Source organism: Protobothrops mucrosquamatus, unplaced genomic scaffold, assembly GCF_001527695.2.
Source record: "Protobothrops mucrosquamatus isolate PMUCROS unplaced genomic scaffold, P.Mucros_1.0 scaffold289, whole genome shotgun sequence".
Taxonomy (NCBI): domain Eukaryota; kingdom Metazoa; phylum Chordata; class Lepidosauria; order Squamata; family Viperidae; genus Protobothrops; species Protobothrops mucrosquamatus.
The window spans coordinates 615,064-633,636 of NW_015386633.1; the positions used below are offsets into that span (position 1 = coordinate 615,064).

General features: G+C 39.0%; 2 protein-coding genes across 2 annotated transcripts; both read left to right on the forward strand.

Moving 5' to 3' along the window:
- The first annotated feature begins 759 nt into the window (after positions 1–759).
- TMBIM4 (transmembrane BAX inhibitor motif containing 4) lies at positions 760–7,636 on the forward strand. Its single transcript, XM_015814873.1, has 7 exons — positions 760–914; positions 1,782–1,890; positions 2,630–2,735; positions 3,270–3,303; positions 4,339–4,456; positions 4,758–4,803; positions 6,301–7,636. The coding sequence occupies exons 1-7, from the start codon at positions 821–823 to the stop codon at positions 6,505–6,507; spliced, it is 714 nt and encodes a 237-aa protein (XP_015670359.1). The 5' UTR covers positions 760–820; the 3' UTR covers positions 6,508–7,636.
- A 7,515-nt stretch (positions 7,637–15,151) lies between these two features.
- Positions 15,152–17,885, forward strand: LLPH (LLP homolog, long-term synaptic facilitation factor). The gene is made up of 3 exons (XM_015814874.1): positions 15,152–15,241; positions 16,028–16,227; positions 17,101–17,885. Exons 2-3 carry the CDS (start codon positions 16,038–16,040, stop codon positions 17,262–17,264), a joined length of 354 nt encoding a protein of 117 aa, XP_015670360.1. The 5' UTR covers positions 15,152–15,241; positions 16,028–16,037; the 3' UTR covers positions 17,265–17,885.
- Positions 17,886–18,573: the final 688 nt, after the last annotated feature.

The following is an 18,573-nucleotide window of genomic DNA, read 5'->3' on the forward strand; positions in this document are numbered from 1 at the left end:
ATCACTTGATTTATAATACCAGGAAGCCATAATTTATATTCAGAACTGACTAGCAGTGGAAAATCCAGACTAATCCACAGTCAAAAAAAAATCGGAGTTGCATGACATTTAATGGTTTATTCTGCAGGGGCCAGTATGATTGATGGAGTTTCAGCTTTTGCTTTGTTCCCTAAATAGGGTTTTCAGAAATAAATCTTGCTGTATCTAATTACCTCATTTCTTTTAAGAAGGCTGTGCTGCAGTTTGAGTCTAGGATTAATCTCACTGGGAAGCAAATATGCATTTCTGCACTGCATGCAAAACTCTCTCTCTCTCTCTCTCTCTCTCTCTCACACACACACACACACACACACACACACACACACACACACACAAACCCTTTGCCAGTGCATTGTTAGCCTTTCAGAGACTTAAGGGAATCTACCTCGTAGACACCCTCGAGGTTGGCATATTCTTTAGTCCTCTGTAAACCTAGCCTAGGACTGTTCCTCCAGAAACTAGCCACAATTTTATACCTAATGATGTAAAACTCAAGGGACAGATTCACGCCACCAACATGCTAGGGCAACAAATGGATGGAGGACCCCACCTCACAAAAGACCATCGGATGACGAAGCTTCTACAATCTTGAAAAACAAGAAGCGCAGCGCTCCTCCCGCCTCTGTGTAATCTTTAAAACGCAACCATTGACTGGCGATGACATCACCGTTGGGATTACAAGACTATGACCACTCCAGTTTGAGCCGGAAGTTGCGACTAACGCCTTCAGCAACCGATCTGGAAGCTCAGACGCGGAAGTTCGGGAGGGACAGCAACTGTGATGATGGCTGCGGAGAGTTACCCGAGGTCGTCCATTGAGGACGATTTCAATTATGGCACTAACGTCGCGACGGCTAGCGTACACATCCGCTTGGGTAAAGAGTCCTGGTCAGACCTCTCTCACTCCCCTTGCCTTTTCCATTTTCCATTGGAAGTCGTTCCCTTCGCCACTTCCCGATGAAGCTTCCCCTTCTCCCGTTTAGCTCAAAACCTTCCCTTAATCTTCGAAGACGAAATTATTCCCGTTTGTAAATAGTCTTCGCTCCAGGCTATATTGCCTGTCGTGCTCGCTTTAGGACTCTGCCACTGCGCTAAAGTGGCAGTGCTCGTCGGAAACCGTGGCAGTCATGGATCTTGTCATGCCGATGCCTTGGCCTTTTCCCCAAAAGAGAATGCAATCCCAGAACGTGAGGGCATGTCGTGGTGGGAAAGACTTGTCTTGATTACAGTTCTTCTGATGGTACTTTCTTATCAGAAAAATGATCCAGTATTTTTGCTTCCACATTTCAGATGCTCTCCTTTACAGATGAAACATGGCCATCCTTTAGGAGAGTAATGTGGCAAAGGTAGAACAAATCAGAGAATAATCTACAATGAACATCTTTATATGGGAAGAGTTGTGTAGTGTGGGCAACACTGCAGAGTTTTTAAATCCATTTTTAATGGAGCAATAGTGGAGACCTGCACCATCTTAGATCAAGAATTCTACATGCATGGCTCTGTGGGGGGGGAGAGTCTTAATCTACTCATATACTCGCCACAATATATGTGTTTTTGGATGATAAACAACTAGTGTCATAGTAGTATGACTGTCCTCTGATGATTCAGTTTTTATTGCAATGGATATCTTTAAAAATCTAAAGATTGAAGTGTAGAAACAAACAACAAAGTATAGATATTTGATTTCAGCATAAGTCTTGAAAATAAACAATAATGAAATGTGCTTATTTTCTATATTTTAGCTTTTCTGCGCAAAGTCTATAGCATACTTTCAATCCAGATTTTTTTGACAACTGTGACCTCTGCAGCTTTTCTCTATTCCACCACAATTCGGACATTTGTATATGAAAGGTAGGATCTATAGTGAATCTGGTTGAATTTGCTTCAGTTTTTTTAATGCAAAATAAATATGGATCCAGTATTTTATGATTCTGCAAGGTAGTCTAAGGCTGTTTCTCAACCTTGACAATATTAAAATGTGTGGAGTTGAACTCCCAAGATTCCCTAGCCAACATCTACAAAGGTTGAAAAACGCTGATCTAGAGAATTGTTTCTAGAAATATGTTCACTGAGGAGGGAGTAGGAAAGAAAAGATACTTGTCCCATCTAAACAGAGCTACTGGAAAAACGTATTCATTTCTTGTTAAGTAAATTACATTGTTTGCTTGGGAGAGAAAATGTATAAGGATTCCACTATTTGTGGGTGTGAAAATTTGCTTGTAAGGGAAAAATTAGGTTTTGCTCCTACCTTTAATAATAGCCTGTTTCTTTTCTCCTTTGCCAGTAAGTAGCTCCTTCTCCATTCAGTTGTGTGTCTGAATGAAGCTATATAGTAATTAATATAATCATCTAGAAATAGATTGCTATTGCGAATGTCTTTTTATTTAAAAGCAGAGTTTAAATATATGAAATATTGATAACCTACCATAGATGTTGTAATTCAGCTTAACTAACAAAGGTGTTTTATTCTTTCTAAACTTACTGAAGTATTTTAAATATTGATAAGATTGTTTTATCTATTATTTTGGGGAAAACTAAAGATATTAGAATATTGTTTCCTAATATTATGTTGTCATACTTAAATTTACAGTCCTGCTTTACTTTTGATGGCCTTGCTTGGCTCTTTGGCTGTGATTGTGGCTTTAACTCTATACAGACATCAGTATCCAGTTAATTTATATCTTCTCTTTGGATTTGTAAGTATTTTTATAATGCATGACTTTGGTAGTTGCAGTTGATCTAGTGAGGTGAATTTATTTTATTGTATAGTTCTGTTCTCTTCCAATAAATTTTTTTGTTTTAGCTTTGTTCTTCTAGTAGTTCTTCTATTAATATATATTGTTTTAAAAGGAAAAGATTTAAGCAGACATCTGTGGAACATATGCTGTCCCTTTGAAAATGATGTATACTGTTTCCTTCTGCATAGCTTTTGAATATGCATAGCAGAGTAAATTTGCATATATCAGAAAATATATTTTAGAGACAAACCTAGCTGACCTTTTGTTCAGCAAATAGACTAGTTGACTTAATAATGATGTGAAAATGCATGTTTTCAAAGGTATGTCTATGTGTAATTTGTTCTGATTGAAACATTTGGCTGATATCCCCACTTCTTCATAGGTAGCAGTGGTCAATAGTAATAGTAGCATTGTCAACCTCCAGGTTCTGTGGGATGATGCAGGATGATTAAGGTTTAATTAGTTGAATGATACTTTTTTTATTCCTTATAGACTCTTTTAGAAGCACTGACTGTTGCTATTACAGGTAAAATTTATCCTATTTAATTGACATCATCAGACCTTTGGTAGCTGCCTGAACTGAAAATATATTTTTCCAAGCCCTATGAGAGTTTTCTTTAGCAATCTTTATTAAGATAAAAGCAGTAGTGAAATAATTCCAACAAATTGATTTTTTTCCTCATAGCCTCACTGTACACAAGACGTTTTCTGATAGAGAAATAGGCTGCAGCTGTGAATTATTTATACAATGGTTGCTTTTGTTCATATCATCTGTATATTCCATTCTGGGAGTTGAAGTCCACAAGTCATAAAGGGGCCATCATTCCTCACCTCTGCCCTAGGAGCTGACAAAATTATACTTGTGGGTGGGGAATGTCTCTCTCTTAACCCACCAAGTGTCAAGCAAGAAAGGAGCAGAATTATTTCAAAGTACTTATAGGCTGTTTCTGAAGACCCACCAGAGTGAAAGGAGATATATCATCAAAGATTAATGGCTAACAATGAGTATTGGCTTTTTAAATTAATTTTCACACCCCCTGTATTGCAAAACCTGGTGCTGTCAATAATATATATTGACTTGAAGGCTATATGTACCTTGAGATGTTTGTATTATTTTTGTCTCTTGATTCAGCCTAGATATGAGGAAGATGAATAACGATGCCCTTGTACTCAAAAGTTGAAGAGAGAAGGCCTCCAGACTTTTTCCAAAGCATCTCAAACCTTTTGCTTTAAATTTATTTTCTTAAAATAAGAAAACATATGACTAAATCCAGATTTAATTTCTGTTAGGACCTTCTGGGTAAAAACAAATCAGGAATAGATTTTTCTGCATGTTGTTATGTTGTGTCCCATTCTCTCTCCCCCCCCCCTGCTTCTGCTATGAAGTATTAATAGAACAAAATCTATACTTTAAAATGTATACAGTTCATTACTTGTCATTCATACTCTCTTGATCTGTGAAGAGTTATACCAGATTTTAGAATTATGGTATTTTTTTTTGTATGAAAAATATGATCAGTTTAAGACAAGATGATTAAATTTGTTTTTCCCTCCTTGCTAGTGACTTTCTATGAAGTATCAATTGTGCTACAAGCCTTTATTCTGACAACAACTGTGTTTTTGGCCCTTACTTTGTACACGTTGCAATCCAAACGGGATTTCAGCAAAGCTGGAGCAGGGTAAGCTAGTTTCTGTTATATACATTGGCATTTGGGCATTTTGAGTGACTCTGTCTTACTGGAATAATAATCAGTGATGACGGCTTCTTTTAAGATTTGTTGATATGTTGTGATTGCACCAAAAGAACCAAGGCAGGGGATTTTCAAGTTTGCTTTGTGAATGAAAAAAAGAGAAATAGTTGATAATTATTTCAATTATGTGATTTTATATTTAATAATATATAGGAAATAAGTATATCTACATTTTAAAAGAGCTAAGTTAAAAGCATACTACAAATAAGACATTTCTGTGCCTTCTCAGGCTGTTTACTTGCTTATGGATTCTTCTCCTATCAAGCTTTTTAAAGGTAAGAGGTTATTTATCTTAGATAATTAAAATTTTGGAGGTCTCCATAGGATGTCAACTGTTTTATATAGATTGAATTATTAGGTGCTAACCCTCATTTTAAAATCTTGTTTTTTAAAACTGATAATTGTGTTCTTTTTCAATGCAAGTCTTATATGTGCATTTGGGATTATGAGCATGTAGCTTATTAATGAAAACGGGTGAAGTTGAAATTAGTTTTAAGAATTTTTAAATTAAGCAATATGTGTAAATAAATGCATACCATTAAGATCAAACTTAAACAGGTTTTATCTTTTAATTTTTTTTGCTCCACAAACTTGAAGTTTCAACATTACACTCTCAAAAATAACATCTCAATTCAAATAATTTTATATAAAAATAATGATTATTCTACAGAAATCAGATAGATACCAATATTTGTAATTCAGAGGCCTTCTTTTAATATTATTCTATTAGTTTTTGATAGCTAAAATAAAGGAGCTTTTTTCATTTTGAGGCTGGCCAGTCCAGGATGGAGAATGATGATCAGCAGATATCATGATCTACAAAGCCATGGTTTCTGCAGTTCAGCCATACATTCATTAATCCCGACTCAGTTTGATAACCTGCTGTGCAGGTGCCCACTTCCAATCATTTGTGGCTGTTCCTAGATCTGTGTCTATAATGAACAGACAATGTGATTGCAGTCCTCTACACACTTCTCTCAAGAAAGCTTCATTGAATAAATATATAAAAATTAAGCCAGAAATGGCCCCAGCAGCTGTGAAATTGTCATATGTCTGTCCATGTAACTTTGAAGGTATGGTTCACAGTAAAATGGGAAAACAATGTATTGTATGGTAATACAGTTTAAATAGATGGAGTGATTTTGTCAGAGATGAAGGTGATACAAAACATACTGACAGATAACTTATTGTTTAATAATAACATTGTAAATCTGTGAAAGAAGAGCAGGAAAAACTTTTAGATTTACGCAGAGTGCAGAATCCAGATGATCTAATTCATTCAATTTCTTGAAGAGTTCATTAAAGTATTTTTCAGATTGATTATTGTGTTAGCAATACTATTGTGAGAAAACACCCAATTATTCCTTTAAAAGAGTTGCAGCATGAGAAGCCCTTTAGAAAAGCAGTATTCTCAATGTGGTTGATTTTATTCATTCAAAATGATGCCCATGCACATTAAATTAAGAAAATGCAGTTGCACTGAAATTTAAAGATGTATCTAATTTGAACTGAAGTTAGATCTGTTGCTTTAGGAAATCACTGGCAATCATAGAATATGACAACATCTTATTTTGCTGGTAACAGGGGATGTCTTAAAGTCACATGAATGACCTCTATCTAGAATCTAGAAAATAATATTAATTGTACTCAACTTTTCCATTAAAAATCATTTTTTAAAGTTTAAGTTATAATACCATTATAAATAAGTAATTCTAATATTTTTATATTAAAAAATTACACTAAACCTGCATTTATCTGCTCCTTGTTTTTAGTTCTTTTTCAATAATGAAATAGTAGAGCTGGTATTTGCTGCTGCAGGAGCGCTTCTGTTCTGTGGATTTATCATCTATGACACTCATCTATTAATGCACAAACTGTCTCCGGAAGAATATATACTAGCTGCAATTAATCTTTATTTGGACATCATCAATCTGTTTTTGCACCTGCTCCGTTTGCTCGAAGCATTTAATAAAAAATAATTGGTAGTTTTAATGTAAATTTGAGATAATTTATATGCAGTATCTAAAGAGTTAATTAAGACCTAGAAAATCTGCAGTCTACTTTGAGAGTGAAGCCTAGTTTTACATTCTGTCCTGGCTTCAGTGTTTTCTGTATAAACAGTGTTTTAGAGAGCGGATTCTTACTGAATCTATTCTGAGATCAGTTAATTGCAGGCATCTTGGCTATTTGGCAAAGGCTTATTTACTCCATCTATTTGCATATTATTAGTATTGATTGAAAGACTTGCTCATCAGCTCATTTGTGCCAATAAGTACAATTAAAATTCTATTTTATTCCTGCAGTAATTGCCACAGATGTGTTCTTTGAGAATCACAGTTGTTGCTGGTTAGATAGCATAATTCTCCTTGATTTCACTATTGAACACTGAAATTTTAAATAAGCTTAAATTCTATTTTTGTTCTTTTACAAAAAACTTTATGAGCATTTTTATTTGAAGAACTGATCCTACAACATAATTTTGCTTTTTCTAATAAATATCTGTACTTCCAAGTATGTTGTATTTTGGAAAAAATACCCCCCCCCCCAAAAAAAAAGAAATAAACTTTTATGGGAAGGATTCTTAAGATGGATCATCTGTTAAAGTAAACAAAAAAAATTGACTGGCAATAGTCTTTTCTATTCTGAAATTTTAAAAAGTTCAGAAATACCATATGTTTTCTATAGAACCCTTTTAGAATGTGAAAAGAGTTTGAAACTTGTTTCAGTCCATTCTTAGGACCTTTTCACTAATGGTTGTAAGAGTTGAAATATTTTTATGCAGAATAATATTTATTAGATGGTCCTTCGACTATGAAGTAATAGCAAAATTAGTTATATTTCATTGCTATTCTGGCAGGCGATTAAAAACTTATAAAAGTAATAATAAATTTTAATAAAATGTTCATTATGTGATCCCTTTTCTGTTTCTTTGCTTTCTGTTGTTAAGACTTGTAGATAGTTTTGTCATTGTTAAGCGGAAAGTTGTATTATGTAATATTTGAATTGTAATATCCTGAAGAGCGCAACTGCTAACCGATCATTTTTTGTCAGTGTCACTCCATTTTATTTTTATAATTTCAGTCTGTTATCAAAAGTAATTCCAAAGTCAAAACTTGTTTTGAGTGTTTATTCAAAATCTGTATTCAGAGTTCAACTTTTAATTATAATCCCATTTCATAACTGTTATGTCCAAAACACTCTAAAGTTACAGGAAATTATTGTAATAAAATAGAATTTGCTTATATTAGCTTAGCTTTCCAAAGAATTGTGCCATAGTAAGATTTATCTGTTAGTTTAGTTTCCCTAAAAAATTATTGTGACCTCCTTGGGTTTACTTAGCTTCCAAAAAACCTACAGGCTCAGGTTACAGTTGTATTGATCTGGACAGTCATGCTACTTCAGTGATAATGAGTGTCTTTTATCAGTTTTGACTGAATTAACAGTTGCATTCTTATCTTGAAGAGAAAGACTTGGTTTTGTGACTCTAATTATTGGTTTGTACCATGTTTCCCCGACCTGGTCTTATATATATATTTTGCCTCAAAAGAGGCTGCAGGTCTTATTTTCAGGGAATGTATCCCCCCCCGACACCTGCCTTGCCTCGCAGCGGCGGCACCAACAGTCCTGTCCAGCAGGAGTCCGCGTGGCTGCCACCCACTTCTGTGACCTCTCACGGCAGGAGGCCACATGGCCTGCCACACTGCAGCCATGAGGTGAGGCAGGTGGGGGAGGGTGTGGAGCTGGCCCAAGTGTCCCATAGGCACCCAGACTTCCCCCCCGAACCGAGATCTGACGGAGACTGGAAGCTTTGTCTGCTTGCGAATGGGGCATTTGCAGACAGAGCTAATCACTGTTTCGAAGCGCCCCATTTGCAAGCAGATGAAGCTTCCAGTCTCCATCAGATCTCGGTTCAGGGGGAAGTGTTTGGGTGCCTATGGGGTGCTTGGAAATGGAGCAAATCACTCGAATACTTTTCCCTCACCTCTGCCTCCACACATGGATTTACCTATGCTGCGCCAAGGGCCCGGTGGGCTGCAGCTGCTGCCGGACACTGTTGGCCCCCGTGCGCTGCCGCCACCTTTGCTGGCCAAGACTCCCCGGCTTATTTTTGGGGTAGGGCTTATATTAGGCCCACCCCAAAAAATCAGGCTAGGGCTTATTTTGGGGGTGGGTCTTATTTTGGGGAAAACATGTTAATAGCCCTCAATTGTGATCGTAAGTCAAGGACTACCTAACTTGAGAACACAGTACATGAAGCCAATGTTGCTTGGCAAATGGTTAGGAAGGATTTGAGCAGCCCCCTCCTCCACCAAAGAGGTATATATTGGAAATGAAGACAGAACCAAGTCAGAAAAGGAGAGTACAGAAGGCAGGTCAATTTTTTACAGATGGTCTCAGGAAACTGAAAACTAGTTATTATAGTGAAGGATGTAAATAGCAAAAAGATTCTTTAGATGTATTCCAAACAGAAAGAAAAGAATTATAGTTTAGCAGCTATTCTGTGAAGGTGACAAATTTCTCAGAGGTGGTGTCAGAAACCAAATCTTAACGGGTCCCTTTTCCTTTCTTGCTAACCCAAACCTTATTCTCTTTCTTTCCTGGGTTCTGCCATACTCCTGGAGGGGAGGGCGGAAATGCTTGCGGGTTATTGCCTTGACTTCCTCTATCGCTATAATGTAACAGTTTGCTTTCCTGCATATTTTTTCTGTGAACTATTTCTCCCCTTGTTATCAGCTAGTAAGGGGGGGAGAAGAAAGGAATGCACCTCCGGCAACTGGTTTATCTCCGCTTTCACAAGGAAGGTGCAAAAAGCCGACAAAACAACTCTGCTGCACCGAGATCGCCTGATGTTATCTCCTTTTTCCCACAACAAACTTAAGACCTGAGGATTGGCCCATTTAAACTGACCGGATGAACTATGGGGTGGGGTTTGCTTGGGACACTTTTAACCTATCGATCTGAGCAGGAAACCCTCAGGTCCTGTTTATTATGCCTACTATCAGCTTCTCCTAATAAAAGCTCCTTTTGGAAGAAACTGCTTCCACGAGTTCTACTTTCTTAGGATGATGAGGTAGTAAAGTGGGCTCTGACAGGTGGAAAGAAAAAGCTACTTGGTTCCTATTCTAATCTCCAACAATAACAACAAAAAAGCATTCAGTTTACCAGGATATTGTGAAGAGAAAGACGAAAGGGGGAGGAGGGAAAGATTGAGTCCAACAGAAGCAGAGTAGGGAATACCGCTGTATAGATAGTCCTCATTTAATGAGCACCTGTTCAGTGACCATTCAAAGTCTCTATGGAGATTTTCAATCATCCAGATCCAGCTGCCAAAGATGTTCACAAATTATATCTCATCCAGCAATGGCAGCACAGGAATCTTCTGAAAGTCCCATCAAAAAACATTTTGTGAATTTATCAGTTGACTTCTGAGCCCTATTCAAGGTGCTTGCAATGGTGTATAGGACCTTACATGGTTTAGGACCAAACTATCTTACATCTCCATTGTAGTTTGCCCTACACTCTTAGATCATTGGTAAAGACTTTTGCAGATTCTACCTTGCTTCTACATGCTATCTAAGATTACTATTGTCTTCCTCCACATTGTGGATTTTTTCCCCCCAATTTAGCCTTTTTAGTATTGTGGGAAGTCAGCCCCACAGAGAAGGCAATATTAAAAGGGCAGGAAAATATATTTTCTCAAAGGATCTTGAAGAGGCAGGAAAGCATGCCCAGTTTTCTTAATAGCCCCAGGTCTCCCTTCCCCAAGCAGAAACCAGCTCTATAGAGATGCAGATGTAAATCCAGGGAGCTAGGAGATTAAGAAGACAAAGACCTAAAATCTACATACCCCATCCAAACTCTAAGAGTCATCAGCCCCAGGCCCAGGGAAGCAGGATATGACCTTTGGACATAATAGGATTAACCCACCTCCATCAGAATACCAGAAAGGCACACTCAGACTCAGGTCAAAGTTCATGCCACGGGAACAACTCCAAACAAAAGGCTCCAGAGGGTATAAAAATCCACTCCCTGCATATGTTCACCACTTTTTTCTGCCAGAGCCATCTTCCTGTCTAGCTCTCCTCTTCAATAAACTACAACCTTCTTTCTAAAGCAGTCACCATGTTGTTTATCCCCGGTTTGGACTGAACCATGATGAAGACTTTTCCTCCAACAATTTGGCACCCCAGATGGGACTCCAAGCTAACCTCTCCAATGGACTGAGACTGGTAAGCCCCATCTTGCCGGCAGCAGATCCATTGTGTCTGTGGATGGGTTTCCCAGACCCTGCCCATGTGGAGCCAGGGTAGTAAAGGAAGTTTGGGGTTTGAGCTCAAGGGCTGCTTGGAAAGAAGATGAAGGTGAGTACCTCTAAATTTTAACTTTAAAGCCCAGGGGAACAAAGAAAATGTGTGTGTGAGTGAGAAAACCCTTTTCCCAATCGCAGTTGGATTTTGCTCCCTCTGGTCTTTCCTAGCCGCAGAAAGTATCTGTTCAAGTGGCAGACCCTGGAAAGCATGGGGGTTTGGCCAGAGCGCAGGACCTTTTGTTAGGGAAAAGGGAGAGACTGTGAAAATGGAATGGAATGAGTGAATGAGAGAGTTGGATTTGGGCAACCAGCTGGTAAGGCCCTGGAAGCAAAGCCTAGTTCAGAAGGTGCCACTTACTCACTGTGTAGGGGGCAGCAGGTCCTTCCAGATCCTCAAGCGGTCTGAAAACCGGTGGCAGGAAAGGAGGTGCTCGTACTCACCAAGTTTTTTTTTTAAAAAGGCGGCAGGTCTGCCTGGATTCACAAGGAGTCTGAAAACCGGTAGTTGGAAAGGAGGTATCAGTACTCACTGCTTTTCAAAAAAGTGGCAGGTCCTCCCAGACTCACGAGGAGTCTGAAAACCGTGATAGGTAGTTCCCAGGAAAGGAGGTGCTCGTACTTCGTCAGGAAACCAAAGTCCTCCCCGACGCTTTTTTGACCAAAAACCCGGAGGTTTTTTCCTTTTGTACCTGATTGAGCCAAAGTGAGCCCCACATCTGAGAGGGAACATGGGAAGCGGCAGTTCAAAGGTGACAATTAGGACCCCCATAGGAGATTTGCTCAAAACGAAGAGCAAGAGAAATATGTAAGAAATGGGCTTTGCTCAGGGCTTTGCTGGGAAACCAATTTGGCTAAAGGGAAAATAAGAAATAGTGATTCTCTCTCTCTCTCTTCTTTCTATGCCTCTCTATACTCTTAAGAACAGCCCAAAGTTACCAGGAGGGAATGTTTTAAGTTCATCTGCTGGAAAAGTTTCACTTGCATTTACTTTATGTGTTTTATCTATCTATCCTTTTCCTGAAAAATGTGTGTCTAGCTACAAGAGCCTCCTGAAGCTCAAGTTTGCTTGTGTGGGGAAATAATTTTCTTAAGTTACTTTTCTTATCCTATCACTAATTGGTGAAACTATGAAGCTAATCCTGGAACATATAAGCATTTTTCAATTTCTAAAATAATGTGGTCTATTTTAGAATAAATGTTAAAGGTAAATTCTCCTGCCCCTGGAAAATTGCACACCTTAAAATATTAGGCCAGTGGTGGCGAACCTATGGCACGGGTGCCAGAGGCGGCACTCAGAGCCCTCTCTGTTGGCATGCGTGCCGTCGCCCCAGTCCTAGGCCTTCAGCTGGGTTTTATAAAACCTTTTCGCTTTAGGCCTCCGTTGCCGTGTGCAAAAAAAAAAAGGTTCAATCAATCAATTTCAACTTGTCGCGGGAAAAAATATCTTGCAAAGTTGGAATTGATTGATTGAACTTTTTAGTCCCAGCCAGTCTGCCATTACCACCACAGCCACGCCCACCCAATGGGCCACACCCACCCGGCACCTGACGATGCATAAGTGGGTTTTGGGCACTTGGTTACAGTTTGGGCACTCGGTCTCTAAAAGGTTCGCCATCACTGTATTAGGCTTTTAAAATTATTTGGAGCTTTCAGCATTCTCAAACTGGCCAGCATTTTTTTTCAAGTTGCAAGTCCTTAAGTCTTTAAAATGTTAGAAAGGTTCAGTTCAGAAATGAGACCTTCCATTTATGTTCTCTTACCAGAATCCAGCCTTTCTTTTGTCCTCATCTGAGATGTCCTCATTTTGTCTGTCTATCTGTTTCTTTAACAACTGCAGTATTAATGCCTTTTCAAACTCTGCCTGCAAGCTACCCCCCCCCCCATGTACTTCTCCTTTTCTTATCTCTGTTCTCTATGCCTTTGTCTGCCTCTCCTGGGAGAGTCCACCCAGAAAGGGAGGAGCAGTTCTTGTTCTCATGTCTTTCAGCCCTGCATAGATGACCCCGCCCAACCTTTGGAAGCAGAGCACACTGACCCAGACGCTGCCTCCATCCATTTGAGCCATGAAATTGAGTTTTGAATCCAGCCATCCCCCCCCCAAAAGCCACCATGCAACCTGAATGGAACAGATCTTCCCGAGTCCTACCATTCCCCCAGATGCCTGTAAAAGCTGCAGAAGAAGGAAGGAATCCTGGAGCCATTGGTCCCCACATGAAGCCTCAGAAGAAAATTAGGAAGACTATGGGAGGAGGGTGGAAACTCATTGTAAAGTTTTTTTCTTGCCCCATTTGTATTGTAATAAGCCAGTTGGATGTATTTATGGAGCGATGGCATTTGGGAATAGTTGGCACAGCAAGTATTGAACACCTTGGATTTCTGTCTGGTGGGAGGGAAAATTTATCCAGGATGTTGTACTGTCTGTTTTTAGCTGCACATACACATGCACACACACCATTCAGGATCACATTGAGTCTATCTCTTTCACTTACCTTCAGTAAAGCTCCAGGCTGATTCTTGCCCTGTGTCTCCCTTCCCCAAGCAGAAACCAGCTCTATAGAGATGCAGATGTAAATCCAGGGAGCTAGGAGATTAAGAAGACAAAGACCTAAAATCTACATACCCCATCCAAACTCTAAGAGTCATCAGCCCCAGGCCCAGGGAACCAGGCCATAATAGGATTAACCCACCTCCATCAGAATACCAGAAAGGCACACTCAGACTCAGGTCAAAGTTCATGCCACAGGAACAACTCCAAACAAAAGGCTCCCGAGGGTATAAAAACCCACTTCCTGCATGTGTTCACCCCTTTTTTTCTGCTAGAGCCATCTCCCTGTCTGGCTCTCCTCTTCAATAAACTACAACCTTCTTTCTAAAGCAGTCACCATGTTGTTTATCCCTGGCATGGACTGAACCATGATGAAGACTTTTCTTTCAACAGTATTTAGAAAATTCAGTGCATTTTCACTGTTCTAAATAACTTGTTTTGTTTAAAAGTGTGTTGCAGTTTCAAGGTTTGCTTTAATTCTGTGAGTTGTTAAGGATTGAGCACCATGGAAATGCTCTAAATTAAAAAATATATAAATATTAAAATACTATGAAAACTTTACACATTCATTTATAGCAGTGAGCTATAAACTGTTAAATACCATAAATGCAGGTATATTTTCCAAGCGTACTGAGGGAAGTCAGCTCCCCAGAGAAGGAAATATTAAAAGGGCAGAAAAATATATTTCCTCAAAAGGATTTTAAAAGCAGAAACCAACTCTGCCCCCAAGTCTCTCTGTCCCAAGCAGAAGCCAGTCCTGTACAAATGCAGATGTAAACCATCAGAAAGGCCCCAGCTAGGAGATCAAGACAAAGACACCTAAATTCTGCATACCCCTCCCAAACTCTAGGAGTCATTAGCCCCAGCACCAGGGAAGCAGGATATGATAATAGGACTAACCCACCACCATCAAGAATACCAGAAAGGCACACCCAGACTCAGGTCAGAATACGTAACACAGGAAATACAAAGCCTAAAACAGGAACAGGAAACTATTCCAAACAAAAGTCTTCAGTGGGTATGAAAATCTACTTCCCACATGCGTCCAGGCCTTCTTTTCTCTCCTGTTTCCTGCCAGAACCATCTTTCTGTCTGGCTCTTCAATAAACTGCAACCCTTCTTCCCAAAGCAGTCGCCATGTTGTTTATTTATCCCCAGCTTGGATGAACCAGGATGAAGACTTTTCTTTCCACAGTACCATCAGAATCTAAGACAAGATGCTAGCATAACTTCCGAGCTTTGCCCAGAAATGTCACATATGTCATCTCTTGGTTTTCCTTTCCAAAATATTGGATTCGCGGATATATAACGTATATAAGTTCTGTTGAGCATAGTCATCACTGTTTTTCAAACAAACAACATTTACGGGAGGTTGGTGTAACTTTTTGGACTCCCTCTTTTTTCTCCAACTCACTCATTCTGTCCCCTGATCGGAAGTGTTACCTCTTTTTGCTCTCGAGGTGAGTTGAGTCACCTCCCTCACAGCGCTGCTAAAGCACGAAGGGAATGTTGCTCGAGGAACTGCACCTAAATCGTCGTTAGATCTGCCAGGGGAAAGACTCTCGCCTGGCTTTTTCCAGAAAAGACGGCCGCTGTAACAGCCCCTCCGCCCGGAGAACTCCTCCAATCAACCATCCCCTGACCGCAGCGGTCCCTTCGAGCAGTACCGGAGGAGCTCGCAAGGGGGCTCTGTGGGCAGCGCGGGAAGACGCGACTTTTCGAAAGCGACTTCCGTGCGCTGCCCTTTTCATCGGCCCCACGTGGAAGCCGAAGCTTTTCCATTCCGGAAGAAGCCGCTTGTTGCAGTCACGTCCGTTGGAAGTGGGGAGTTGCGTGTTATATAGCACCGCGTGCTCAGGTACCGGAGGAAGGGCATGGGGCAGTAATTTGTAGAGGAGCTGCTGCATTTCGAGGCCAGGTCCCTGTCATAAGTCTCCGGGTTTTCAACTTCTGGTCATTTTATGAACAAGTCCGACCGGTGATCTTGGCAACAGCACGGCGGAGGTTTCTTCGTCTGGGATATCGGTTCAACTCTTTAGGCTAACCCAAAGCCGTGGGATTTCCTGCCCAAAGACTATCTAGATCTGACACATTCGCCCATTAGAATAAGACCAGCTTGGTGACCAGGGCTCATCTTGAAAAGATAGCAGGAGTCCTTGGATGTGGTACACCCAGGAAACCTCTCATATTTAACATTTGTATCCTAAATAATGACATTATTTTAACTAGACTGCTTCAGAACGGCCACAATTTAGAGGAACAAATGAGCACTGGTCGCTCATTGGAAGACTTCCTATAGATTGCCTCTGCTATGGGGGAAGTTCAGGAGTATTTGTACAAGTTTTGTATTTCTAGGATCCTGTGTAGTTTTGGAAAGCAGGAAAATATTTGGAAGTAAGGACCCATCAATGCAAATTTGTTTACAAACTGTGCTCAAATCTGTTTTAAACAAAGATGGAAATTGCTTTTGAGCAGTGTTTCTGAAGAAATATATTTTTGACCTTATGCACAAATAGGAGATACTCCCATTGTAGTTGGCTTTTTGGGGAGCCACAAGTTTATGTTTCAAGCTCATGTTTACACAAGCCTAATAGCTTGTTCTGTTTTGTCATACTGGTCTTATGCATTATTTTTCCATTTATAGAAGCAAACCAATGGCAAAAAGCCTAAGAAGCAAATGGAAGAGAAAAATGCGAGCAGAGAAGAGAAAGAAAAATGCTCCCAAGGAACTGGCCAGATTGCAGAGCATTCTGAAAACCAGCAGTGATGTTGTAATGGATGAAGTGAAGGAAGTAGTAACTGTAGTTCCTGCTGAGAAAATCTTAGAGAAAAAGGATTCAGATGGTGAATCATATTTATTGTTAGGTATGGCTGTAAAGTAACGTTTCCCAGTCTGGGCAACTTGGAGATGTGTGTCTCTAATTCGAGAATTTTCTATCCAGCATAGATGTTGCTGAGAATTATGGAGTTAATGCATAGATCTAGAAGTTGCTTAGACTGGGAGACATTGTTCTAAGATTTGTAACAAACAGACTCTGAAAAATTGGAATCATGGTACTTTATGTCTCTCACCTGATACTGCTCTGTTTTCATTCTTTTGGTGCTGCTTTTTCTCATATTTCCCTTGGCTATGTAAATCTTCCCTTTAAAAAAATTAATCTAATACCATCATATAGATGAGACTGCTTTTGTGAGTTGACAGAGATGGTTTTTCCATTAACCAGATGGCATAGTTAGTGCAGAAATAGGCTATATTATGTGTCTATCTTATTTATCCAGTGAATATCTCCTAGCAAAAGTTAGGCTAACAGAAATTCTGAGAGTTGAAGAACAATGCTATTAATGAGAATAAGGTGGAAGAAGTTTATGAGGATCACCTGTGGGATTGGTGCCTATTCTTTTGAAGATAGTGAAAAGCAAAGAGGGAAACATTGTAAATTATAATCAGAATGATGTTTTCATTTGGCTGTTTCTTTTACTGAATCTCTTTTTTTCTAACTGTCCTAACTAAAAAATTTGAAACTGTTTTTAAAAACCATCATAGGGCAAGCATACATGCACTCTTAGTCCCTCCCTCATTTCTTAGTTCTTCACTCTATCAGTATTAGAATAATTTATGCTACTACTTTATTCTTACAGTTTCTTTTTTATTCATTTTAACTTTACTATTTTGAGGTGATAATAGTAATTTGCTTCTTTATGTGTTTTTCCCCCTAGATGGAAGTAAGATGGACATGGATGTCAAAAGAAATCAGAAAACTCTTCTAGATCAACATGGACAATATCCAGTATGGATGAATCCCAGGCAGAGAAAAAAGCTAAAGGCAAAACGCGTCAAAGGGAAAAATAAGTCTAAAGCACCAAAAGGATTAACCTGGTAGACTCTGGTAAATGTTAAGAAATAAAAGGGGGGTGGGGGGAAGAACATAATGATTTATGTCATCAGTCCTAAGGGGCAAATTTCTTTTTTCTTGTTTCAGATGTTCAGGTTAATTTAATAAAGTTCCAATTATCTATGTACAAACTGGGCTATAATTAAGCTAAACATAGGTGCCATCCAATGGCAATCAAATTTCCATCAAATGCTTTAAAATTTAATTGCCTTAGCTTTCCAGAAAAGCAGATGTGTTAGTCAGGTGTAGCAAAATAAGAGCTGAGTCTTCAGAGTCTTAACAAGAAGAATCCTTTTATAAAGTAAGATTTCATGGATCGCTGTTTTTCCCTAGTAAATCTTTAATGTGCCACAAGATTCCTGCTCATTCATTTCAGTGAAACTTAGCTCCAGCTGATCGTTGAATTATTCTCAACAGAACTAAGTACTTCAGTTTTGAACCTACTGTAACAATTTCAAATGTATCTGGCAGAAATAAATTTATTTTGTTCTCATTTCTCATTCTTAAATATCTTTTCAAATCTGTTAATATTTAATTTAATATCTAATATAAAGCCAAAGTTAACATTTAGGGCATTGAAGTGTTAATAATAAATAGCTTTGGAATGCCGCTGGTTTGTGTAATGTATATAGTATGGCCAAATAAGTATATGTCTGCAAGTTCTGTTTTGTTCTGCCCTAGTATGACAATAATGGATACATCTGGATCTTTATTTTTCCTTTCAAAAGAATAAGATTAAGTACAATCCATGCATTCTTTCCTGAAGGGAAGTCCTTGGATAATTCAGTGCAGTGTATTTTTGAGCAGAGTTGCATAGGGCTATTTTGTAACATTATAGTTCTGTACAAATGTACAGGTGGGGGTAAGATCTAATCAACTTAGCTGGCATTACAAATAAGCTTAATATTGGACTATACAATATTCAGATTTTAAAGGAGAGATTTCAGATGTTCTTAGTATTAATATTACTATTAATTTTGAAAAATTGAATGTAATGTGAAATGTAATTGAGTTTTGTTATGTAAGGTTTTCCACTTAGCCTCACAATTGCCCCAGCATTACTCAGGAATTTAAAAGAGCCAAAGAAACTCCTGAGTCGAGGTTTCAGCAACTTTTATTTTGATCAAAATAGAGTTGGGTGACCCCATCTCTCTTCGTGGCTGGTAGACAGATGAAGGCAACAACCAGAAAAGATGTCTTCCACCTTTTATACCTTTCCAGAACAAAAAGATCAGGTCTTGGTACTAGGCATAAGATGGCACAAAAAAATAATTCCTAGATGATGACTCATACACAG

Bases quoted from the DNA above. Each gene is read 5' to 3' on its own strand.
- TMBIM4 (XM_015814873.1), top strand. From the start codon at position 821: ATGATGGCTGCGGAGAGTTACCCGAGGTCGTCCATTGAGGACGATTTC. The intron at 4,457-4,757 runs GTAAGCTAGTTT...GTGCCTTCTCAG, and splicing joins TTCAGCAAAGCTGGAGCAGG to GCTGTTTACTTGCTTATGGA. The intron at 4,804-6,300 runs GTAAGAGGTTAT...CCTTGTTTTTAG, and splicing joins TCCTATCAAGCTTTTTAAAG to TTCTTTTTCAATAATGAAAT.
- LLPH (XM_015814874.1), top strand. From the start codon at position 16,038: ATGGCAAAAAGCCTAAGAAGCAAATGGAAGAGAAAAATGCGAGCAGAG. The intron at 16,228-17,100 runs GTGAATCATATT...TTTTCCCCCTAG, and splicing joins AGAGAAAAAGGATTCAGATG to ATGGAAGTAAGATGGACATG.